Source organism: Ranitomeya imitator, chromosome 4 (assembly GCF_032444005.1).
Source record: "Ranitomeya imitator isolate aRanImi1 chromosome 4, aRanImi1.pri, whole genome shotgun sequence".
Lineage (NCBI taxonomy): Eukaryota > Metazoa > Chordata > Amphibia > Anura > Dendrobatidae > Ranitomeya > Ranitomeya imitator.
The window spans coordinates 242,060,624-242,088,175 of NC_091285.1; the positions used below are offsets into that span (position 1 = coordinate 242,060,624).

Here is a 27,552-nt window from a genome sequence, read left to right on the forward strand (position 1 = left end):
ATTAAATCCTTAGATAAATTTTCTTTCATTACATCATAGGACCAAAGTAAATATGGGTAAATGTAAAGATCTATACTATGCTGTTACCGACAATTTATTGAAAGCAAATAAAACTATAAGTGAAGTTTTTCCTAGACAAGTTAGAAAATATTTCAAGGAAAAAAAAACAAGCTCCTTGTCTCTTCTGGCTGTTGCCTAAATCCAGTTCTATCATGTTGTGAGTGTGTGGTGGAAGCAACAGGATATGACTAAGCCATTGGCCAGTAGCATGGGATATCGTCTTGGAAGGGTTAACTAACAAATAAATCCTAAGCAAAGACTAAGCATATTCACCTCGTGAAGCCATTTTTCAACTAGGCCCTTGGCATTTGATGGAATTATTCTTGTCACCAGCTCAACTTTTTCATTTTCCAATGACTCCATGTGAGTAATTTCTTTCTTCGCATTAAATGTTAGTTTTGCAATGCCTTCAAAGCATTTCTTAAGGTGGGGTTGGACTCTAGGAGGATCTTTTGTCTCAGAAAGGATTTCCAATAGCTCATCATTGGACAGGAAGAAAAATCTGGTAGGGTGTTAAAGGACAAGAAAAAGGATAACCTGAGTGACATTCAAGCAAACATTTCATACAAACATGCAGGGCTGACAGAGAATACAGACTGTTTACCTTGGAAAGAATAGTCTTTTCTTCTCCAAATAATCATTCAGGCCTTTCTGAATGTCATCCAAGAGTAATTCTGCTTCCTTCAACTTCTCCAGCATCTGGGGCTGTGAGATAACCCTCATGGCATTGACCTCCTTCACAGACTCCCTCATTATTAGCCTCCTGGTGAGCAAGATAGAATATAGTGAGTGTAATAACCATACTTCATACAACAGACTCTCGCGCGTTCAAATTGAAAATCCCCTTATTACAAAACAAGGGGTGATCTTTTCTTTTTCCATACCTTTAAATGCGACTGCAACATTCATAGCATTTTACAAAAAAACGCAGCTGATTTTTAAGCTTTGGCTAAAAAAAAGTGCTGGCTAGTAATTCTGCTGAGGCTGAATGCATTATTCTCTAATACACTTTGGCGAGGGGCTTTTCATTTCTAACTACATTGGACAAGGGAAAGTCCTTCGTCCATCTAATTATGACTGAGCTTTGTTCAGTGCCATTAACCCACACCGCTGGATTGATCCTATTCTATTATTTGCCCTAACCAGTTCAATAAATCAACACTGCTTATTTTTTTTTTCCTTGGGAAATGAGAGAGCTCATTAGGAGGACTGTGTGGGTATAAATGATGTGGAATGAAACAAAATAAGACACCTAAGGACAATAACAAATGCTTGCAAAGAATTAGATCTATTGTTCTTCCAAGTCAAATCAAGAGAATGGATACATTGAGATAAAAAGAAAACATGTTGTTGAACATTTTTCTGTCCTACTTGCATATAATAAATATGTACTAATGAAGACCTATAATACAACTAATAGCAGTAAACCTAACAAAGGCTACATGAACATTTGATACTAATATTCTAATATTATATTATTCAGAGAAAAATAAAGGTACAAAAAAAATCATTGATACTAATCTTACAGTTGCCCAAATAGTATGTTTCACCACTCCTGACATGTCTGATATTTGTATTTTCCATCAATTCGCAGTTTTTGGATATGTATTTGAGAACGCTACATGATGATTTCACCCTGTTATTCCTCCTAAAAAACCGATTAATAAATTGTCAATTGGGTGCCATCATTTCCCCATAAAGTCTAACATTGTCGCGACTCATTGGACCATGTCAGAATGTGTAGAGTTACATCTTAACGCCACGTTGTTAACATATTCATACATTTGTAGAAGGAATAAAAGAGGAAGGAAACAAAATAAAATTGTCATTTCCTGAAAAATACAAGAATGTACTAAACTAAAGCGGTTAGGAAAGGATGCAAACCACTTTAACTAGTAAGTGAAGCTTACTGATACTATCTAAACAGAAAGCACTGTATAACCCCACCCACACCCCTGTTTGGAAGATTTCTGTGTGTTTTGCATATTGACTGAAAGTACTGATCAGTGATGGGGCGGGGATATACAGAGCGAGAGGACTAGTGATGAGCGAATATACTCGTTACGCGAGATTTCTCGAGCACGCTCGGGGGTCCTCCGAGTATTTTTTAGTGCTCGGAGATTTAGTTTTTGTTGCCGCAGCTGAATGATTTACATCTGTTAGGCAGCTTGATTACATGCGGGGATTCCCTAGCAACCAGGTAACCCCCACATGTACTTATGCTGGCTAACAGATGTAAATCATTCAGCTGCTGCAAGAAAAACTAAATCTCCGAGCACTAAAAAATACTCCGAGGACCCCGAGCATGCACAAGAAATCTCGAGTAACGAGTATATTCACTCATCACTAGAGAGGACTTCTTGGCACAAGAAAACTAGTCTTCTACTGGTAATCTGCTGATAAAAAAAACTAATTTTATTAAAATTACAAAAGGCATCCCAGTAGGCAACGTATGAAGGGAATCTGAGTCTCTGTCCCTACATCATGCCTCTCTCAGATTAAATATCACAAATCTGATTACAGATTCACTTTAAAAATGTCTGTACATAGGAAATGTAATTACTACAATTATAGACATGCTTTACTTTGGGGTAATGTTGCATTAAAAGCAGTGTCAGAAGTTCATATAAAGTAGAATTAAACTCATTACTCAAAACAAGCACACTAATGGATATTAAATCATACAGGTAAATACGTGCACTAACTGTATCTTTTGTAATGTTCATTGTAATACATTCATGTAATACATGTACACTTTATCTGTCATGTAGAAAATGTGACTTGCCTTTAAATGTAGAAATCTTGTCATTAAATGTATTTACTATTTATAAATTATATAATTTGAACCCCGTATGGTTTTAAACATTAAGTCCCTTAAAGGGAATTATGACCATATTCACAACGACATATATAAAGACATATAGGATATGCCCTACCAGCTGTTCAATCATTCCGATACACTATAATATGCTGACGGGTGCTGACGGGTATGGTTATTACAGCCAATGATCAGCTTCATTTTCAAGGGTTGTCGGACTTAATAGTTGGAGGTTACAGAAGTGAAACTTTACTTAACAGATATTTATGACATATCCTACTCATATGCCACAAATATCTTTAGTCAAAATACCCATTAAAATCTTATGTAAATTGATATTCATTTTTATAGTACAAAAATACATTATGCACTCCGAAACAGCACAACAATTTATAGAATCCAAACTCATATAACTTTAAAAAGTATGTAATATTATCAATTTTTGTAAAATGAAAATGAAAATACATTGCTACAATACACTTATGCTGAAGTAACACTGGATAAGACCATGACAATCTGTAGGAACATCATTTCTTTATAACAACTGTTGTGGGCCAATTTGCTGGGCCATTTGCTCTCTCCATTGAAAAACCATCTTGCAAACATTCCAAAGCAATCATCTTATAACTTCTGTACCTTGCTTCATATTTTCAATTTACCAATGGGTCAACTATATAGATCTCTTAGTCTCTCTGAGGCCTGTCCAATAATGTTCCTTTTGACGACTACACTGAAACACCTTTGAAAACTCACTGAATCAATGGGTTTTGTTGGCTTATTTTGCCTTAAAGCAACCAATGTATTAAAATTAGTTGGAAAAGTAGGACTTGATGTTTTATGTTTGACAAAGGCCATCACAGATTTGACTATAATTAGTTATTTATCATACATTGAAAAGGTATCCACATCTTAATTATTGTCCTATCTATGAATTCAACTAGGCAGATTTATTTCCTACAACTTAGAAGTCATAAGGTGAAAAGGCTCCCATGCAAATTATTTCTCGAAAATTTTATTAAATGCTGGCTGAGACAAATATGGACTACAATAACGTCAGCTGCTTAAAATTCGAGACTTCAAAGGTTCCCACATAAAGAAAGTCTTCTAACAGAAAATTAATGACTTTGGCGTATGATGTCTTTTGCAAGCATCAGTAGAATCAGAATAATTATGAAATAAAGGAGGATTTAGAATAAAAAAGAGGTATAAAAGAGCAAAGTAAAAATGTCACTAAGGAAACACTGACAAGACAAACTAATAAAATAGATGAATATAGATACAGAGCTATGCAATATATCTGTAATGCTGTAGATCTATATTTAGGGAGCATGTAGCTATGGATACATACTGTATTCTTATGACATGAATAAAAAAGTGACTATAAATACACCTATAAATATAATTACCTAATGGATTGACAATGGTCTGTACTTAATATATGATGCATACATCTGTCAAACATAACATAAGCAAAGTTAACATTAAGTAATTTTTTTTATGTGGCTGGCATGGTCATATCTAAGTTGTAGAGGAGTAACTTAAGCTCCTGGGGTCTATGGCATAGTCCAAAAGAAGGCAATCACACAACCATGAGTAAAGATGAGTGAATCGACATGCAGAGGATTGAGTTTGAGTCAAATTTCCTAAAATTCACGTTTTCAAGTGAATTCAAACACTTAGAGAAGCAATTCACGATTTGCAAAATAGAAAACTTCCCCGGCACCAATTCCAAAACTGGAGAAACATCAGAGAGCATGCTAATGCATGTTTTGTAGGCCATAATGCAACATTACATCTTAGTTTCTCAAATAGACTATCATACCTTTCACAGTGGTAGTTAGTGCACCACAGGGTCATCAGCCATGTTCAATGGAGAACACTTCGGCTGATATCTACAGCATAGCTGTATTCCATCTCCAGATTCAATGGGTAAGACAAATCATATTGAAGTGATATGTATTGTTCTTATGGGTCTATCTCTCCCTTTCTTTCCATTATTGAGATTGGAGCAAATTTATTATCCACAAATTGAGTTTTGGGGGAAAATTGGATAAGGCAGGTGAAGTCAAATTTCCAACGATCCGCTCTTCATTAACCATGAGCCATTTATAATACTGGCATTTTCTTCTCTAACAAAAGAGCTTTAAGCCCCAGGAGCTGGATGGAATTTCATAACACATAGCTACAATCCATCAAATCTGTGAACAAGGACATTTTATATAAAATGATATTTGGGATTATCTACCTACAGCAAAAAAAAACTCACCAGTTCCTATCAACAATCTCAAATTTATTTCCTTCCACTGGTATTTGACTACGTATATCTTCTGATCCAAAAACTGGTTCCAGGTATAACCAAGCCATTTGGACTCTGAGCCAAGATTCTAGAATCTCTTGAAAGAGCCGCTGAGTGAGAAAAAAAATGAAATAACACATTAAAACCAAGTTATTTTTAGAAATGCTAGTGGGACCTCAAACAGATGTCTGAAACAAATCTTCGAATGATTATAGGAGCAAACTGCTACTTTCTCATATGTTCCTTGCAATCACACATTCTAGTAGGGTTAAGAGATGACTGTTTTCTGTTCTACTTGGTAAAGCACAGTGAAGAATGAGCCAGCACAGCTGCCTCTTTGTCTGTCTCACTTGGATGAGTCACTTTCTTACTAGGGGACTGTGTCTTTTGCATTTACCCTCACATAACAAAAACTTAAGTGAAATCAATTTCACATAAAGAATGCAATACTTTTTAATACTGCATAGATTACTGATGGAAAAGTCAAAAAGTTTTCTATAATTAAAGGCACTGAAGCATGATTCATGTTGGGCGGTGAAATCTGAGAAGTGGGTTGGAGATGAAATCTAAAAACTAATTAAATTCAATAAGAGCTTCTCAAAAGGCAACATACCAACTTTGATTCCCATGTTAATATTTCCTTTTCAAATGGTGTAATAAATGGAGAGCCTTTCATAGTTGTGGTTTTAACAATGTGATCTTCAAGAAATACCTTAAAAAAGGAAAAAACGAAAAAAATAAAGCTGAGAAATATCAAGTAAGGATAGCAAGATTAGGGTATTGTGTGAAATCCAAGGCAAAGATGAATAGAATAGATAAATTGGTGCATCTGAAGAGCTGAACTTCAAGCCAACCATCAACTGATTGAACCTTTTACTTCTGGTTTGAGGGTTATTCACCTGATTCTCAAATGTAATTTGAAAAGGTCAGATAAAAAGGACTGCACATTGTCATTTTTCTGTGACTTAGTAATGTATAGTTTAAAGGTGCGACATACATCTATTCTAAAAAGGTTCATTCTGAGTCAACCCTCCAATTTTACCAACTCTCACTTACAATGTATACATGGGTGAATGATGAAAAGAATGAAATTAGATGTTATGGTTAAAAAATAAGCTTGAGTCAAATTAGTAAATAACTCACAATACCTAGTATTTCTTAAACATAAAATTGACAATTTTTTGTAGTGATTACTATTTTTAAAAAGTGAAAACAGGAAGTGCAGTCATATTGATTTTGTCACCTTCAAATTAAACTCTTAGAGACCAATGGTATTGTTGACATTTTGAATTCAGATAGGTTTTGTACAATTACAGTTCAACAGCAGTTTCTTAGATGCAGTTTTAAAGGTGACAAACAATATTGATGCCCTTTTTTATAGGAATTTTTTTTTATAAAAACTCCTGCCTCGATAAATTAAATGAAGGATAATTGATAAACTTTACCTTAGCATTCTAACTTCTAATTACCAAAGGCCAAAATTATCTTTCACGTGGAAATCCTCTATAACTGCCAAAAGATATTTCTTAGAGAAAAAAAACAAAACAAAAAAAAAAAACTCCAAGTAAATGTGGCGCTAAGCACCTACGGATTTTTTTAATTCATCCACTTCAAGTGAAAAATGTTAAAAAATTCATTTATTTTCTCAAAATAAAATATATTTGTAAATTTTTTTAAAAAACAGTACAACGCGTTTCGGCTGCTATTTTTACAGTGCAGCCTTCATCAGGTAGTAAAAAAACAAAAAGAACAAACAATACAATAAGCACTATAAAAATCCGTAGGTGCTTAGCGCCACATTTACTTGGAGTTTTTTTTTTTGTTTTGTTTTTTTTCTCATTGAAATTGCCACCTATGTGGATCTGAAGCAGGATCAACACATAGTTCTCCAAAGTGAGCTGCACACCTTATTGGATTATACAACATACGAAGAAGAGTTGCCTAAAGAATTGATTCCTTGAGAATCTCAACGTGCATTTCTTACCGATAGAAGGTGAGCATAACTACAAATAAAAGAAATGTTTTTAACTTGTTGGTAAAAACGTATTACGCTCAGAGGAAGCGCCGCACTTGTCTCTTTTTTTTTTTTTCCCCTCTTTCCCTAAACCAGGGTATTTCTAAAAAAAAAGATATTTCTTAAACTTGCTGATACAATCTGGTTTCTACTTTACAACAAATAGAGGTGAGGTCTATTTCCCCATGTGTCATTCTCCAGCTAAGGATTCCCTAGCATAGTAAAGATTTTCTACATTTCAATAGAAGTTAATTTAATTTCAAGCTAAATTATAAACTACACAAATTTTACAAATCTATTCAACAGTTTTCAACACTATCATATTCTCAATTTATAGCCAAAGTTAATGCACGTGTAGCTGAAGCTTAAAGGGGTTATCGAGTCACAGCATATTGATTACTGGACCACTGGATAAGTACTAGTTTGATGAGTCCAACAGCTGGAACCACCACCGATCAGCTGTTATGTGTTCCGGTGGTCATTGGATGTAAACTCTTTGAGCAGTGCTGCAGCTCCAGTGATTGTCTACTGCAGTTGCTAGGTACTGAATAAAGGTTCCTATTCAAAATAATGTTTCAGGGTAATTTTTATCCCAATAATAAAAGCCATTCTGCAGTACTCAGTATACTGTGACCAGATGGTCATGATAAAGAGATTATCCAAGATTAGAAACAGGGTCTGATTTTTAAAAAAAAAAACGTTACCACTGTTGTGCATGCACATTCCATGGTATTGTCACCTATTCTCATTTACTTTAACACTTGAGAGAAAGAGTGACACTGTTTTTAGATAAAAAAAAAATCATACATTTAATCTTTATAAACATCCCAATGTAGATCATGCATATGTGCATTATGCTTAAAACCCACGCATCACGGCTAAACATTATACAACGTCTTAGATGCATCATGCCATCTATCATGTTTGCAACCATTTTCCTATGTGTGCCCTATTTCATGGCACATTGTGGCCAACTTTCTGCTAATCAAATTATTAAGAGTTTATGTCTCTTATGACTGTGGAGTCTAGTCTCCATAAATATTAACGGTGAGTGTAACTAGAAGTACTTCATATAAGGACCGGGAATAAGACATGATCGGGAGTCTCCAGCAAGTCAGTGCTATACAAAATGGCGGTTTTACATTGGTAGGACATATTTTGATTCTAGGAAATTAATGTTAAAAAAGGTGGTAACGTGTTGATCAGGGGTCTTTGCTATTTTTATGTTTGAGATTATAAGAAATTTAGCTTAAATGTTTTAGTATTATTTAAGGTATGCACTATAAAAAGTCACATTAATCTTATTTTTGATGTTATGCTATAGCTTCACAAAAACATATAATATGAAGGTAATATATTGTAAAAAATCCCATAGGTATTAATCAGATCTGCTGTTTGCTTTTTTATTGGATTTAGTGAGCTGGAAACTAATAGAAGGTGTATGTTCCCGTTTCCAGACAAATATTGCTAAAGAAGTTATAGCTAGTGACTGTTTCATAGAATGGAAATAAAGCCCCAATGTATAAATCAAAGTGAGTTATTGCATTTCCTTTTCATCTTTATAACTGAGCATACAGACCTCATATATTTAGCTGTGGACATTGTAAAATGGTCAATAACACTTCAATAAAATATTTTCAATAGAATGTGTTGCAGTATACCAATATAATTGTAAAGTCTTAGCTGACATTACTGTAGACATTTTGAATTGTGACCATAAATCTACTTCGCCCAGGAGGCTCTGACTATAGCTTTCTGACAAGTTGATTAACCCCTTTGTTATAATTATATTAAGGTTTCTTAATCACTTTCAACAAATGCTCCCCCCCAGGAAAACTAGAGATGCATTCAGTCTACCACCTAATGAGTAAAATATAAAAATAGATCTTGAAAAACTATGCAGTTTTTTATGTTGATTGCTTCAATAACCAATAAAGATTTGACTTCAGCTCTTCTTCTGGGTGGTCAACTGTCTTCTCCTACTCTCCTACCCCTCTCTCTTTCTTTGCCTCCCAGCCCTTTTCCTATATCTACCACCTGTTTTTCTTAGTGCTCCTATACCTAAACAATGATTATTAGAAACATATTACAGCATCTAGCAAAATAGAAAGAATCATATTATTTTATAAATCCATTATTTCAAATAATAAGTCCATGTGAAAATAAAATCAAGTATTTCACCTGGATTTCATCAACAGCTGCTAATACATGACTGTCTCCATCCTTGTAGGGTGAAAAGATAAAGCATACATCTTCCCAGTCTGTTTTCATTTTGTTCAGAGCTTTCTCAAGGGCATACTCTTTGCTGGCTTGCAAACTGATCTGATTTAGATCGTCAATGTATTTTTGGAGGCCAAGGTGTAGAATTTCAAGAAGAGAGGTACCTTCATGTGGAGTGATGTTAAATCCGACCTATGGATAGAAAATATACCAGATGGTACATGTTACTTGGCAATACCACACACAGTGCAAGGCTCAGACAAGAGATTTTTATGCAAAACCATTCTTACTAATGGCTAAAATAAAAATAGGAAGCTGGAACAATTGGTCAGTATATATAAAAAAAGATTATTTTTGAAAACTCAAATATATTTGTTAGGAGTCGAGTTTCCCCTGCTGCACAGGGGGAATCTCGATCCGTCTCCGCTGCGGTCTCCCATTCTCCTCCAGCCGCAGTGGAGTCTGCTCAGCAGGGACGTCGCTCCCAGTGTCTTGCTCGCTCTCACTCTGTACAGAGAGTTACTGCTGCTTCTTCAGCTCCTGCCATTAAAGTCAGTGCTGGTCAGCGGCGAGCGGACTTCCCTGGGACTAAGTCCTTGTTTGCGCACACTGAGCATGCCCAGAGCAAGATCTCCCGTTGGAGATCGAGGGTCATGTGCTCTGGCTCTGCAGCGCATTCCATTGGTCCTCTTGGCAGGCCCTGGAAGGGCAAAGTTTCTGTTGCCACTTCCTGTCCTGCAATTATATAAACTGCGCATGACCGCACGGCCATGCGCTAGTGTACAATTGAATACGTGTGTTTGTTGTGAGTGCAAGTCGTTCATTAAATACCCCTACCCTATTGTATGACTGTTCGCGTATGGAGTATGGCTGCTATCTAGCGCCCGACAAATCACTCGTATCAGCATCTATTGCTGTGACCGCCAGTGCAGCGCCACGCGCCAGTAGTGCGCTTCCTGACCCACGTCTGGGTGCTTAGTGGTGCCTGCCAGCACGGCACAGTTCGCACTTCGGTGCTCTAATTATAAGAGTTGCCTAACACACCCTGTTGCGGTGTTGTGCCAGCAAGTGGTCTAATCGGACTTCAATCCTAGTTGGGGTTAAGTTCGCTGACTGCTTGCTCACCTTCTATGTGCGGTACCGCGATCCTGTGACGCAACAGGATCGCTTTCTTCACGTTGGGTGAAGTTTAACCCACGCGAGTATACTTATGAGTACCGCCATATAGTCCGTCATTACTCAGCAGCAGGTTCCATCTCTGCACGGTGGACCCCGGGCTACGAACGCACCGTACACTATCAGTCTTATTCTTTGGTGCGTTCTGCTAGCCCTAACATATATTAGAGCAAAATGATTATTGCAAAAGTTAGCAAATTATTAATATTTTAAGGATACTGTAATCCATACAACACTGAAATATGGTTATTGGGTCTGACGTGTTACAATAAAAATTATACAATTCAGAATCTTGTTACCACCCCCAATGTTGTTAGTGATAATACTCCCATGGCCTGCTCAGCTTGTCAAATTAGCAATCTTGCTCTTTCTCAAAGTGACATAAACAAATCACCACAGTATTGACATGCCTTAGATTGAATACACTGGTGTGTCGTACAAGGAAAAAGTAGGCTGGACCCAATGTTTTTAGAAGTTTTGACAGCCAAAATATGCGTATGGGGAGAAAGAAGGAAATATGTTAGGGTAAAGAAAAATATGGCTTGTTGAATTTTAGCACCTTTTGCTTTTGCTCTACGGGAAATTAAATTTCTACTAGAAGTGTCTGGCAAAGTTTTACTCCCCTATTCCCATTTAAAATACATGACCACTTGGCCAAACCAGTAAACTTGCATATCAAGGAATGAGGGAATGAAGAGGAATAGTCATGGGCCAAATGGGAAAACCGTTCACATAAAAAGGGTAGTGGTTATGGAGAGAAAGCAAGGGAACAGCTACTCTAAGGTGTATGGGCACCTTTAGAATCAACAAAAGATCCTCACATACACAATGTTTGACTATTGTCAAAGTTTGCATACAGTACAAGTTAAAAAGCAACATAAACGATCAACACTGAATATTCAAAATTGTGCAAAATCTCTTACTATGAAGGAGATTAGGGCCTGAATCCGGATTTGCTCCCATCTATTTTGAAATCTGCTAACACATATTGAGGTGAAGTAGAAGAGTTAAAGTCCATCTTGTTTGGGTACACCTTGTCATGGTGGGATGGCTTTTATGCTTTTTTAACTAAAATAATGTTAATGTGTTAACTAAGTACCTTATGTTATTTACATATATTATTACTCTTTATTTTTAATTTACTTACTACAGGGTATTTGCTTTTTTTTCTCAAGTTTTGTATGAAGAGGATCAGGCAAATAATTAGAAAATAAAATGACAATCTTATTAAAGAAATAAAGCATTATGAAATGGTTTGTATTATATTATGAAATGGGTTGTATTCACAAGTCAATGTATTATTAAGTACAGCATGTTGTACTTAATAATATATCTCAACTTGCTTTTATGTCAATGCACTAAAATCCATCAAATTAAAGACCAGTATAAATAGGAAAAACTTAAGGATCACAAACATATTGTTAGAAACGTCATACTTCTATGGAAAGAACAAACCCAGAGCCTAAATCCTGAAATCCAATTTAGGAAGCCTCATGTAAGAATATAACACAGAAAATGATACAAACCTCAAGAAATGAGCGGTTCACTTGCAGCTGGAAGTTTCAAGAGCATTTATTCCAGTCTAATATGTGAAATGATGCAACAAGCAGCACTTAAATGAAACTAGTTAATCTAGCCTTTGAAAAATAGACCCATAGACTTGAGTTGTAGAAGCATTTATGAACTGGAGAAAGTAATTACTGAAAGATAAAATAGGATGTCACGGTGCTGTTAGTTTGCCAAATTTATTACTCAGTATTTTCCGTCTCCTCTCATGATGTAATTTTCATCTGTGATGGACACCGAGCATGAGGAGTGTTTTCTAAAGGAAGGGGGTGATTTTAATATAAAATTCTCCTTTGGGGCCAAGTTTCTATAACAATGATGTATTGCCAAATAGATGTTGCAATGCTGATAAATAATTTAGAAATTCAGTCATCAGGAAAGAACTGAAATGTATATTATTGTCAACCAAGGTTTGAGATAAGCATGCTTGTTTTACAGGTCTAATACATGGAGAAAAAACAACTGAATATGTAAGCTAAAATAATTAAGTTGCTGAATTGTAATTAATGCAGGTAGGCACTGAAAAAAAACACACTTGATTTATGCCCACACTCCAGAAATGGATTACAGCATACAACATTGAGGAGAGTTGAACAGCTAGTTGAAAAGAATGTCAGCAAAACTCTTAGCTACTTGAAACAGAACACTGTACATTTAATGTGGCATTTTCTGATAGATTATATATTTTATACAAAAATATTGCACTAAAAATAAAATGTGATGTCAAGCAATTTAAAGTAAACTGTTGGCCCTTGCTGCCATTTTTACAGCTTCTACATCTAGATATGTTGCCAATGATGAAGGCCTAGCAGGCGGTACAGTGTTAACATGGCACCACTGAGAATGAGACCACAACATAGATAACGGTCCCTGCTGAGAAGATGCCACTTCCTACTTCAGGCAATTCAAAGTTTTATGATGTAAAGAATTTTTGCTTAGAGCTCATCTGAACATTAAGTCAACTACAAGACAGCAAACCTCACTTGTAGAAAAAAAGATAGACCCCTTCTTCAAGAGAATAGTCATATTCCAACCATCATTTTACAAGCAAGTGATGGAAAATAGGCCTCATGGTTTCTTCTATTGGAAAAGGCATAGTTGTTTCCTCTTTAAATGTTTATATTTGTTGTTAGTGGTACGCATCTAAGCCACCTACTTTACCATAGGAGATCTAAGCACTGCATTTTCTTTAATCATAAACCAGGACTCATTTTGTGAGTCCATTATGGATAATGTTTTAAATATCTATATATCTTAGGGCATATTGTCATCCTAGAAAGTGGACAACCACTTGTGACTCCACACTTTGAGCTTGAGTGGAAAACAAACTGGAGAGACAAAAAGAGTAATAGGGTCTTTTCCAGGTTTAAAAGGGAAAGTAAAAAGCAGATTATGCTAATTCTGTGGGGTTGTGATAATCACAACCTCTATATCAACTTTGAAAGTTGGCTGCTTCAGATTCACAATATGGATAAACATGCTGAATAGTGATGAACGAAGATACTTGTTACTCGAGATTTCCCGAACACACTTGCGTGTCCTCCGAGTATTTTTTAGTGCCCGGAGATTTAGTTTTCCTCATATCAACTGAATGATCTACATCTGTTAGCCATCTTGATTACATGTGGGGATTCCCTAGCAACCGGGCAACACCCACATGTACTTAGCCTGGCTAATAGCTGTAAATCATTCAGCTGAGGCGATGAAAACAAATCTCTGAGCACTAAAAAATATGCTGAGGACAACTGAGCATGCACGAGAAGTCTCGAGTAACGAGTATATTTGCTCATCACTAATGCTGAAGTTTTATCATTGTCGTTTATCCTGACAAAGAAGTTGTTTATTTTGAAATACGTTGACAAATAAAAAATGCATTAAAACAATTCCAGGCTTCCACTTTATTCTGGACCATTGGCAGAGCAGATTTATACCCACTTAATTCAAGTTTAACAAGTTCACACTTTGAACTTGGCCATGAAACCACTAACAATTTTCCATGTTAGGTGTCGAGTTACCGCCTCTGCACAGGGGGAATCTCAAACCATCTCCACTGCGGTCTCCCATTCTTCTCCAGCCGCAGTTGAGCCTGCTCAGTGGGGACGTCGGTCCCAACGTCTGACTCAGGCTGATACTGGGCGACTGGTTACTTCTGTTCTTCCAGGCCCTACCTTTGTAGCCAGCGCTGATCAGCAGCGGGCAGATCTTTCTGGGACTAATTCCTACTTTTCCTACACTGGGCATGCCAACGGGACGACCTCCCATTGGAGGTCGGGGGTCACATGCGCAGGTCCTGAAGCAGTTCCTGTTGAACCACTAGGAAGGTCCTTGAGTGCTAAAACTATAAAAGGTTTACATGGCCGCACGGCCATGTGCTAGTATCAGACCAATGTTAAAGAGCTCAGAGCCAGTGTGGTCATGCTTGTATGTGGTCAGGGTTTGGCTGAAATAAGCCCCATGAATACCAGCACCTCCGGTGAGGAGTTTGTATGTTTCGATTCAGCGTCTTGGCTGAAATAAGCCCCTAGAATACCGGCACCTCCGGTGAGGAGTCGTTTGCCTGCTATTCTAACTGCATGACCACAGTTTTGCTCTGGTAGCTGTGTTCCTCTTACAAACTACTCCCTCTACGCCAAGTTGGAGAAATATGTGTTTGAGCAAGAGTCCTTACCTTTCCTGGGCTATATCATCTCTACCCAGGCTATGAATCCTGCCAAACTACAGGCTGTGTTGGACTGGCAGGAACCCCATTCTCTTAAAGCGGTCCAGCACTTTAAGGGGTTCATTAACTATTATCACCAGTTCATCCCTCATTTCTCAACTTTGGTAGCTCCCTTGGTAGCCCTCACCAAGAAGGGAGCAAATCCCAAATTGTGGTCTGAGGAGGTCCCCAAGGCCTTCACTTCTATTAAACCTCATTTTGCTAGCGCTCCCATCCTACATCACTCCAATGTAGATAAGCCATTTATAATGGAGGTGGATGCCTCATCCATTGGTTCTGAAGCAGTCCTCTTCCAAAAGGATGCTAAAGGTCGGAAGCATCCTTGTTTCTTCTTTTCCAAGACCTTCTCACCAGCTGAGATGAATTATTCTATCGGGGACAGGGAGTTGCTAGCAATGAAGTTGGCCTTCTCAGAGTGGAGACATCTTTTGGAGGGGGCTCGCTTTCCCTTCCAAGTATTCACAGACCACAAGAATTTGGTCTATTTACACACAGCCCAGCAGTTAAATTCTCACCAGGCCAGATGGTACTTGTTCTTCTCCCGGTTCCATTTCACCCTCCATTTTCTTTCCGGGGACAAGAACATTCGTGCCGACGCTCTCTCTTGCTCCGTTGTATCATCATCTGAGGAGGAAGAGGAGCCTTGGTTTATTTTCCCTTCCGAGAGCCTGAGTCTATGGCCTTGGTTTTGCTACAGTCTGTGCCTCTGGGCAAGACTTTTGTACCATCAAGTTTGCGTGCGGAGGTTCTCTCTTGGGCTCACTCATCCAGGGTGGGTGGACATTTTGGGATCAAAAGGACATCAGAGCTACTGGCAAGGACATACTGGTTGCCGTATATGGCCCATGATGTCACAGACTATGTTCAGGCGTGTGTCTCCTGTGCCAAGAAAAAGTCTCCTCGTCACTGGCCAGCTGGGTTGCTTCACCCCCTGCTGGTGGCGGACAGGCCCTGGGAGATGGTCAGGATGGATTTTGTGGTGGTTTTACCCAAGTCTCGTAGCTGCACCATTATTTGGGTGATCACCAACCATTTTTCCAAAATGCTGCACTTGGTGCCTCTTCCACTGCTACCTTCTGCACGGGCTCTGGCGGCGCTGTTTATCAAACATATCTTTCACCTACACGGTATGCCAGACAAAATTGTCAGTGATCGGGGTCCCCAGTTTGTGTCTCTATTCTGGAGAGAGCTTTGTTTTCTACTCAGCATTGAGTTGAATCTCTCTTCAGCTTATCATCCCGAGATGAATGGGTTAGTAGAGAGGGCCAACCAGACCCTGGTCACTTATCTATGATATTTTGTTTCTGCCAGGCAGGATGACTGGGCATCCTTGCTACCGTGGGCAGAGTTGGCGCTTATGAACGCCATAGCCGACTCCAGTGGTCAGAGTCTTTTCCTCCTTAATTACGGCCAGTATCCGCAGGTTCTTGTGCCTATGCCTGTGCCTTCCACCGACTCCAGGGTGGCAGACTGGGCTGTGGAGGCACGGGACATTTGGGACCACACTCAGGATGCCATCCGGGCCTCCAAGGAGAGAATGAGGTCCTCTGCCGATGCAAATTGGCGCCCTGCACTGACCTTTGCTCCTGGCGACTTAGTGTGGCTCTCCACCCGTAGCATCAGGCTGCGAGTTGAGTCCACTAAGTTTGCACCTCGCTACTTGGGTCACTTCAAGGTCCTCGAACAGGTTAACCCTGTGGTCTACCGTCTGACCGTTCCTCCATGCCTAGTTATCACCGACATCTTTCATGCATCCTTCTTACATGTCCCAATTTTCCAAGTCATCCGTCGGGACATCGGGTTCGTCTATGGACGATTACAAGGTGAATGCTATTTTGGGGTGCAAGATGGCACATGGCATAAAATTTTATTTGGTGGACTGGAAGGGTTATGGCCCAGAGGACAGATCCTGAGAGCCTGCTGAGCACATTCGAGCTCCAGAGCTCATTGCTGCCTTCGAGAGTAGGGGGGCCCTAGGAGGGGGGTAATGCTTGGTGTCTAATTCTCGCCTTTGCACAGGGGGAATCTTGAACCATCTCCGCTGTGGTCTCCCATCCTTCTCCAGCCACAGTGGAGCCTGCTCAGCAGATACGTCCGTCCCAGCATCTGGCTCAAGCTGATACTGGGTGACTGGTTGCTTCTATTCTTCCAGGCTCTACCTTTGTAGACAGCGCTGATCAGCAGCGAGCAGATCTTTCTGGGATTAAGTCCTGCTTTTCCCATACTGGGCATGCCCATGGGACGACCTCCCATTGGAGGTCGGGGGTCACATGCGCAAGTCCTGAAGCGGTTCCTGTTGGACCACTAGGTAGGTCCTTGAGTGCTAAAACTATAAAAGCTAGTATCAGTCCAATGTTAAAGAGCTCAGCGCCAGTGTGGTCATGCTTGTATGTTGTCAGGGTTTGGCTGAAATAAGCCCCAAGAATACCGGCACCTCTGGTGAGGAGTTTGTATGTTTGGATTCAGGACCTTGGCTGAAATAAGCACCTAGACTACTGGCACCTCCGGTGAGGAGTTGTTTGTCTGCTATTCCAACTGCATGACCACAGTTTTTGCTATGTTTGGTAGCTGTTTTCCTCTGTGAGGTTAACAGGGCACAGTGTCTTGTTATTCTAGCGAATCTGTGAAGTAACAGAGTTCGCTAATACCGCCATATAGTACCGCCTATTACTAGCAGCAGGTTTCTCTCCTGCACGGTGGACCCCGGGTTGCGAACACACCAACTGTCTCATATATATATTCGGTGCATTCTGCCAACCCTAACAGTCCATGCATGACATACATGGTTATCTACTTCTCTTGGAGATAGCAACTATTTGCCAAGTTGTTATGATGAAACAACTCCTTTAATATTCTAAAGTGATATTTGCTGGAATGAATATGAACAGTTTGATATTTTTGGCAAGACTATAAATGAATAATACCAAAGTATCTAAATGTGTCTCTAAATTCACGGCAATATGAGAAGAAAATGCCACCAACAGGACACAGTGCAACATGCTGAACACATTGGTCAAACTACTGAACATACTTTATTTTTATGATTTGTATAACATTTTTTGTTTAGGAAATCCTATTGACTGTGCAGTTACCTTTTTAGAGCAGGAAACTTGGAACTTGGAAATAATCAATAGTGCACTATGTTGAGTATAGATTAAAACCACAAGAAAAGTGCGTATCTATTTTCTTTAATAGTGGTACCAATGTCAACAGATAGAAAGCTGTGATTTAAGTGGCCAAGTAATAGCTCTATCCATTTCTATTCTTATATTATTTTATGAATTGAACCAATGGGCAGGAAACTCATTCTCGACAAGAGTGCCTTAGTGACTTGAGATCCTCCAACCATATTGCAAATTACAGTAAGCCACTTTGTAACTTCAATTGCTGTTCTCATGAAATATTTTTGATATTAGACTTACTTTATGAAAGCTGAGCATAAATTGTATGGGGGGAATAGTATTTTTTCATAAGAAATCTACCAATAACTAGGATAAGGAACTATTCTTTGGGATGTTTGCGCCTTATTAATTGTGGCTAAGTAAAATAAAATGGCATTTGTAATGAGTATTTCAACAAAATGCTGACATTAGGCAAATATTATGAGGTTATTTTTTTTGGAAGTGATAAAGCACCACTCCAGCATTGTTGTTTTTTTATATATATATAATTAATCCACTATCATTAATCTATGTTCCCTGCTCTTAGTAAAATACTTACCAGCCGCTGTCCTCTGCTCTTCATGATGCAGTTCCGTCACGATCCACTATCTTGTGACTGCAACTTCTGACTGACCGTAAGTCAGCAGTAATGGTCACAAGTAGGGTTGAGCGAAACGGGTCGGCCAGATTCAGAAGTCGACGACTTTTGGCAAAGTCGGGTTTCATGAAACCCGACCCGACCCCTGTGTGGGGTCGGCCATGAGGTCGGCGATCTTCTGATCTGGAATCGGAATTCCGATATCGAGTTCCGATATGTTTAAGATATCGGGAATCGGTATAGGAATTCATATTTAAGTGTAAAATAAATAATAAAAATAGAAAAATATTGATATACTCACCCTCGGACGCGCCCTGGTTCTCACCGGCAGCCTTCCTTCCTAAGAATGAGCGCCTGAAGGGCCTTCGATGACGTCGTGGCTTGTGATTGGTCGTGGGAGCGGTCACATGGGCGTCACGCGACCAATCACAAGCCGCGACGTCATCTAAGGTCCTTCAGGCGCTAATTCTTAGGAAGGAAGCGTCCGAGGGCGCGTCCGAGGGTGAGTATATTCCCAATAATATACTCACCCTCGGACGCGCCCTGGTTCTAACTCGCAGCCTTCCTTCCTGCACTGCATTGGGTTTCGTGTTTCGGCCGACCCCGACTTTTCTATAGGATCGGCCGATTTCACTCGACCCAACTTTTGAAAAAGTCGGGTTTCGTGAAACCCGACCTGATCCTATAAAAAGAAAAGTCGCTCAACCCTAGTCACAAGCTCTCAATGTAAGTCTACAGGATCCTGATTCTGGCTCTCATAGACTTACATTGAGTTTAGCTTCCGGATCTACCAGCAAACACTGCAGGTCACAAACAACAGAAAATGATTGGAGCGACACCGATAACAAAAGTAGACAATGGCTGGTAAGTATATTATTATGGGCACGAAACTTACATTTTAGCATTGAAAAAAAAATAATACTGTAGTGGTGCTCTAAGGACAGACTCCAAAATGGGGTAAAAGATAAATGCAAGCTTGAGAATGTTTATCAAAGATGATTGTTCTCTCCATTTAAAGCTCTACCAATTCCCATGGTCTGGGATTATTTGCTAATATTAAATTTCAGTACAATAACTGATCAGCTAATCAACATCTGGGTCATCTAATGACTGCTAAAGCAAGGGTCCCCAATCCTTCGTCCTCACCAGTACAATCACTAAGGTGGTACAGAAACGGAATTTGGCACTTTTTGTGCTGGTGTATAGGGCCCTTGGGGATCTCAGTTGAAGAAATCAGAGGATAACCCAAGGGAAAGAATATGAATAAGTAAATTAAGTCTGAAATTCCAGGGGACTGATCTATCAAAATGAATGAAGAGGAAATGTGGAGTACTTAACTGTATTTGATTTTCTGATTTTAAATCATTTTAAAGAATAAAGTAAGTAACCTGAATAGTTGCCATTGCATGCTTCTTCACTTTTCCTTAGCACTATTGTTGATTTCACATTTTTCTCAATGTAGGATTATGGCAAAAGATAAATCACAGGACGAAACCTTTCTTACTGATACAACGGATGCTAAAGTACTAGTTTCTAGCAGACAGTGCTATATGAATGAGGTCAAATATGTGCAAACCACTGATGAAAAGTCACTTTGACATGTGTCATTCATCAAACAGATGGAAGATTAGTATTCTAAACACACACAAAAAATAATGCTTTTAGAAGGTGGGGGTCACAAAGTTTTGTGTAGTACATAATCGTGGCTTATAGCCTACTGGTCCTGCCAGTACTTTTAGATAAGACAAATAGGCTCCTCCATATTGTAGGAGGTACCAGTCCATGAGAAGAAAAACATATACAAGGTAAAATCAAAAACAAGCATTTGAAAAAAAAATGACAATCATTTAAAGGGAATCTGTTAGCAGGTTTTTGCTGTGTAATCTGAGGAAAGCATCAGATAAGGGTAAAACACTGAGTTCAATGATGTGTCAATTATGAGGCTGTGTGCTGTTATTTACGTGTATTGACGGTTTTATCACTAGGACATTAATATTGCTGTGACTAGCTGCCTCATGGCAAGTCGTTAGACTCTGCCCCTTCTCTAACAAGCAAGCTCTCTGTTAATATACAATGTACACAGAGCTGTGGTGCTGTGGTGTGAGTGGGATTAGCTTTCTGATCTCTGCTACATGACACATTGAAAAACTTTGATTTTGTCACAACTGCTGAACCCAGTAAACTAAGTGATACACCGCTGGAATCAAGGTCTCTTTTTCTACATTATTCTGCTCTCAGTAACAAAAGCCTGCTCACAGATTCCATTAAAACCCTTAGTGACATCGGGCGTAATAGTACACCGATGCTATTTTGAACAGCTGACATGTGCACGCAATGTCCGCGAGTGGAATCGCGATCCACCCATGGCTATTAACTAGTTGAATGCCGCTGTCAAACTCTGACAGCAGCATTTAAATTGCGCTTCCGGTCATCGGGACGGAAATACAAGCACCGGTAACCCCCGTCACGTGATCGGGGGTCATTGGTTTGTCGGCATAACAACCAGAGGTCTCCTTGAGGGTTGTCAGTGCTGATTTGCTATGAGCGCCACCCAGTGGTATGCGCTCAGAGCAACTCAGCAATTCTACTACCTATAGGCAGTCTGCCCATCGTCTCTATGTAGCAGAGGCGAGCAAGGTGTGCCAACTTCTAGTCTCCTATGGAGACTATTGAAGCATGGCAAAAGTATAAAGAAATGTGCTTAAAAAGTTCCAACAATTAAAAAAATATAAAAGTTCAAATCACCCACCTTTCGCCCCATTCAAAATAAAGCAATAAAAATAAAATCAAAAATACACATATTTGGTATCACTGCATTCAGAATCGCCCGATCTATCAATTAATAAAAGGATTAGCTTGATTGCTAAACAGCGTAGCGAGAAATAAGTCAAAACGCCAAAATTGCATTTTTTTGGTCGCCACGACATTGCATTAAAATGCAATAACGGGCGATCAAAATGTCATATCTGCATCAAAATGGTATCATTAAAAACATCAGCTCGGTGCACAAAAAATAAGCCCTCACCTAACCTGAGATCACAAAAAATGGAGACGCTACGGGTATCAAAAAATTGCGCAATTTTTTTAGCAAAGTTTGGGGGTTTTTGTCACCTCTTAGATAAAAAACAACCTAGACATGTTTGGTGTCTATGAACTCATAATGACCTGAAGAATCATAATGGCAGGCTAGTTTTAGCATTTAGTGATTCTAACAAGAAAACCAATGAAAAAACAAGCGTGCGGTTGCACTTTTTTTGCAATTTCACCGCACTTGGAATTTTTTTCCATTTTCTAGTACACAACATGGTAAAACCAATGGGGTCGTTCAAAAAGGCAACTCGTCCCACAAAGAATAAGCCCTCACATGACCATATTAACTGAAAAATTAAAAAGTTATGGCTCTGGGAAGGAGGGGAGCGAAAAACGAGAACGCAAAAACAAAAAAAGCTCGGGGAGTGAAGGGGTTAAGCATGAAACTTATACCACTAAATCTATTGAACACTTCAAGAGTTCTATCAGAATTGAGAAGACTAATAAGCTACTAATATTGGACGTAGCATATTCTGAACATTATCTTGGAGGACTAAAAGGAGATAAAATCATTCCAAATTTGGCACAGTTTCTGATCACATTAATGAGTTTTCATTCAGTGTCCATCCATTAAAGCTCCCAATGTACAGCAAAATATCACAGCCTGACAGAGGCCAAAAGTACACTCCAAGTTATAGGAACCCTATATACACATGATGATGGGAGCTTTTCTCAGAGTAAATACTAAGCCAAGGCCTTTAGCATGATGTAAATGTAGCCTAAGGTGGTTAAATCATTAAAACAAAATGTGGTATCATATTATTAAGCAGAAAATGGATATTTAGACGATGATCGACCCAAAGATACATGATCGGTCTTAGGTACTATTTTGTTTTTGGCTATTCTATGTTTTGGAATAGATTTAGTCTATATATATATAGACCGCTAATATTGTTGACCTGTAGTTTTCATCACTGAGCTTTAAAGTAGCGATGCACCAATTAATTTGAGTGTTACAAAAGAATAATTTCCAATGGAAAATAAATAGATAAATATATATATATATCTGTGTCTATGACACTATGCACACTGTGCAGAAGAGCCCCATTTGATCTACCCATCTGTTCAACGAAATTAAATTTAGAAATAATATGTAATGTAGAAATTTTCTTTTAGAATACGAGGAAACACTGACACATCTGAGCTTTCATTAAAAAAAAAAAACCCCTTAAAGATGGGACATGAATAACAATCTGCCATGGCTAATTAGTATTTTCAGCTTAGCATATTCACTTTCAGACATATTGCTGTATGCACATGGTAATTTAGGTAAACAGATAGCATCCACAGCTGCATCAATTAACATTGCTAATCAAAACTGAATTCAGGTAATTAGGCCCATTTATGCAAAAAGTCTGTAATTTAGGGGAGGAGGGAAGCTGGAATCTTTGGTAATATTCATAAAAGAAATAGCCTATTTCCTTCAACAAGACATCGGGAAAGGAGAAAAAGAGGAATGTGTGTGAACAAAATTGACAAATTGAAGCTGAGTATTTAATTGCTCTATATTAGTGGGAACCTGCCTGTTTGTGCCATAAATGTTTTCACTGGTAATTAGAAATGATTTACATTTATGTAGAAGGAACAGTATTATCAGGGCTAATCTGGATATGGATTTGCCCATACCATGTAACAGCTAGCCATAGAAGATCACTTAATTTCAATTTACTGCAGTAAGCTTATGCCAATTACATATCAATGGAGAATGAGACACATGCCTGAATTTATGGCGATGTTCACATTTGCCGTTATGCCTCCCACCACACATGTAAAATATGTCAAAACGTATGTGATTGAATCAGATAATGATTAGGTGATATGAGGCGAAGCATAATATAACCATGAATAAGCTGACACTTTGTACTATCACCTTTTCACACATAAGATCCCAGTGTCTTGGCTTGATCCCCGGTGTACACAGAGCTGTTACAAGCGGCATGTTGATCTTAAACTTCTCGAGCTTGGTCTTAATGGTTGTAGCTACTTTAAGAGGTCCGTGTAAGTCCGGGTGATAAAATGCTTTTGTCAACTTGTAACTAGTCTTCCATAAATTCTGCACCTGATGACAAACATTTTTTTTTCAGAAAGCAGTTATTGATTTATTTATTTTTTTTTACCATTCTGCAGGACTCATCTATCACATTGCTATGCTCAGGGTAATTCACGTCATATTAGACCAATAAAATCTAAATTTAAATGGATTTTACAACAAAGCAGCACATTAGTCTTTTTTTCAGGAATGGACAGCTCCCTTTCTGAAGATTATTCCAAGACTTTCGACTATAGTATGAGTTTAAATGAATGATAAAATCTGATGTATTGGTGCTGCGGCAAAATAATGATTAATAGCCCTAGCTGCCACCTCTGTATCTTTAACTGGATGGAGTCAAATGACTTATCACTCACCTCCTCTTCCACCTCTTCTGCATTGACCTGTAGCAATGGACCGTTCATCCATTTGTCGTAACAAGTGCTGAAGTGCAGGGCTGTGGTCCACAGTGTCTCATATGTTTCCTTCAGTTTACAGATCTCTGATATTTGGCTATAAGTGCCCATATGCTCAATTCCCAGTAGCTCCTCCTCCTTGTTAATACGAGCTCTCTGAAAGATGAAAACCAGAAATCTTATTTTCACTCAACTTGAGCTGTTACCTTTTAAAATGTATTCCACCCTTGTAAGTATCTTAAAGGATACTACTGTACTCCTTTATGCCAAGAAGAACCCCAAAATTTCCCGGGCAATGAGTCTCTATCAATAAAATTCTAGATTGCAAATGAAGCAGCTTGGGAGATCCAGTAAGTAGGTCACTTATAATTAAAAAGGGGGAACAAAATATATTTTTTCCTTAGTATTCTGACTATGTGAAGGGAGTTTCTGTTTTTTCATATCCAATAGGCTCTAAATAGTTAAGGTTGCTATTCTGCCAAACAACTGAACATTTCACACAACAATCTGGCTGCTATGTAATGGTGATGATTAAAAATGTATACACTGGTTATATATTTATAATAGAGGAATGCATGCACTTTATTGAGGATGCAAAGCACAGGTATTCATTAGCATATACTCATAGTCAACTGCTACTGCACATAGTGGAACATGCAAACAAGACAAAGCCGACCATCAAGACATACTGATTGTTTGTACCAGTCTAATAGACAAGAAATTGAGGACTATGAAGCTTGACTAAGTTTAGTTAAAGCTACGAATGAGCATGTGTGTAGTAACCATCTGCCACGTGCCAGTCGAAGGCAATAGAAAAGCTAGAAGAGACTTGGCACTGCCTAACAAATGCCTCCTAAGATGTCCTTTCATCCAGTAGGTCAGGGAGGCAATAGTTTTTATGTGTAGGTCATACAGGACAATGTGACTAGTAAACATAGGTCATACAAGAGAATATGGCTGGAACAATAGTTTCTATACCACAGTCTTGTTATTTTGATGGATGGAAAACAGTAGTAATTTAATAAGGGTACAACCAAACTCAGATTTAGGCAAATGTATAAATATCTTTAGAGGTGCCATATGGGGACTCTCGGGAAAGTAAGACATTGAAGCCTCATGTTATTTTAACACAACAATGGATCAGTATTTAGTCTGTCACTAATGTTGCAATTCCAAAGTCAGTCATCGTTGAATGGTTTGAAGCCCAAGAAAGATACATGGACATAGCTTGCCCGAATGATCTACAGAATCTAAAAAACGATGATAGCCCAATATCAATCATTAATATAATGGCAAGGATACTACCTAGCATTAGAGTTACGACATCTAGATTAACTCAGCATTCTGCATTTTATCAGTATTGTTAGCAGTCAAGCAGAGAACATGTTCATGGATACATTCTGTACAAAGGCAGCTTTAAATGAGACACAATGCAGCTGCTAGATCATTATAGAAAGCTTTGCATTGCTGATGTTGTACTATATGCATGCAGCATGCAAAATGTTGGATTATCTATACAGAGAGCAGCATTAGGAAGGCGAGTACAAGACATGAAATCCTGCTATGTTCGTAAAGACAGATCCTACCTCCTCCATAAACTCCTGTATTCTCCTGTTGATGGTGCTGAGTTTCTGCACATAAGCGCTGGCCTCGCTCATCCTTTCTTTCTTCTGAAAGTCTTTCACCTCAATGACCACATCAGCCAGGCGCTTTGTGAAATCCTTCTGCCACTGAGCGAGCCTTGCCAGAGCCCCATCATGCTCCCTCTGCAATCGTGTCACACTGACAAAGTGATTGCAAAGCACATAAGAAAAAAAAAAAAAAAGGGGGAGTGGAGAAGAAATGGAATCTTCTTTTTATACACTCTACTGGCATGCTACTTTTTTTTTTTCTACGTTCACATTTAAATTGGACAGAATAATTTAGAAACGGTTTTTAATTTCAGAGAGGTTAATCACCCTAATAAAGGTCAATCAAATTTAATCTTCGCTAAAACTGCAAGAGCTTCCATCACCTGCAGGACATTTATTATTACCCATTTCAAATGCAAAAAAAAAAAAAAAATTAGAAAGACGTGGGCAGTACTTTGCCTATGCATTGCTAATGTCCCATTTCTACCCGCCATTAACATTTCATTAGAATTATGCATTCCGCTGAAATTATTAGAGAGGTCATTTCAACAATTCCAAGAAGAAAATCCCGTTTTAAATATACTGTACATCAGCTGTGACACCGGCTTAACTGGCCTCTAATCCTCCTCTTTTCATCACCCAGCTAAGATATAACAATAGGCTAAATCTCAATTATATGAAACATTATTGGATTTAGGGTAAAACAACAGTCACATTTTTTTCCCCGCAGACTAATCTTCTATGTAAGCCGCGATGACATCATCAATCCACTTCTTATTTATATTCAGCATAGGAAGCTCTTATTACATTCTAGGTGACACTAAGTATATGAAAAAAAAAAAATCCGTTTGTCTAGTATTCATTACCTGCCGCTAATGATAGGAATGATTCTTTGAGGCCAAGAAAACGTGTTTCCGTTTAGAATAATGTCCTCCTTTGAAAAGGATGCATGGTCCATTAGGAAGAGCAGATTTTCGGCAGCTACTGCCAGTTTATCCTAGGAATTGAAAGAAATGGGCCAGCATTTGCATCAAATCCACCAGCAAAAAGGACGAAGGTGAGCAGTCTCATCAAATGTCTGCCAACATGCTTAACCCCTTCCCGACCTGTGACACAGCGTATGCGTCATGAAAGTCGGTGCCAATCCGACCTGTGACGCATATGCTGTGTCACAGAAAGATCGCGTCCCTGCAGGCCGGGTGAAAGGGTTAACTCCCATTTCACCCGATCTGCAGGGACAGGGGGAGTGGTAGTTTAGCCCAGGGGGGGTGGCTTCACCCCCTCGTGGCTACGATCGCTCTGATTGGCTGTTGAAAGTGAAACTGCCAATCAGAGCGATTTGTAATATTTCACCTAAAAAAATGGTGAAATATTACAATCCAGCCATGGCCGATGCTGCAATATCATCGGCCATGGCTGGAAATACTAATGTGCCCCCACCCCACCCCTCCGATCGCCCCCCCAGCCCCCCGATCTGTGGCCCGCTCCCCTCCGTCCTGTGCTCCGCTCCCCCGTCCTCCTGTCCGCTCCCCCGTGCTCCAATCACACCCCCCCGTGCTCCAATCAAACCCCCCCGCACTCCGATCCCCCCCCGTGCTCCGAACCACCCCCCCTGCACACCGATCCCCCCCCCCTGCACACCGATCCACCCGCCCGCACACCGATCCACCCGCCCGCACACCGATCACTCTCCCCCATGCTCCGATCCCTCCCCCCCCGTGCTCCGACGCCCCCCCGTGCCCTGATCTCCCCCCCCTG

The 27,552-nt window shown here is 39.1% G+C and overlaps 1 protein-coding gene across 1 annotated transcript in view; it reads right to left on the reverse strand.

The window, feature by feature from the left end:
* LOC138674484 (dynein axonemal heavy chain 3-like) overlaps positions 1-27,552 on the reverse strand; it is a 3,367,401-nt gene that overhangs the window by 2,675,471 nt on the left and 664,378 nt on the right. Inside the window, 9 exon segments of the mRNA XM_069762320.1 lie at positions 334-562; positions 665-823; positions 5,145-5,284; positions 5,788-5,886; positions 9,370-9,600; positions 23,589-23,777; positions 24,125-24,319; positions 25,750-25,945; positions 26,661-26,791. Coding sequence (XP_069618421.1) covers positions 334-562; positions 665-823; positions 5,145-5,284; positions 5,788-5,886; positions 9,370-9,600; positions 23,589-23,777; positions 24,125-24,319; positions 25,750-25,945; positions 26,661-26,791 — 1,569 coding nt within the window.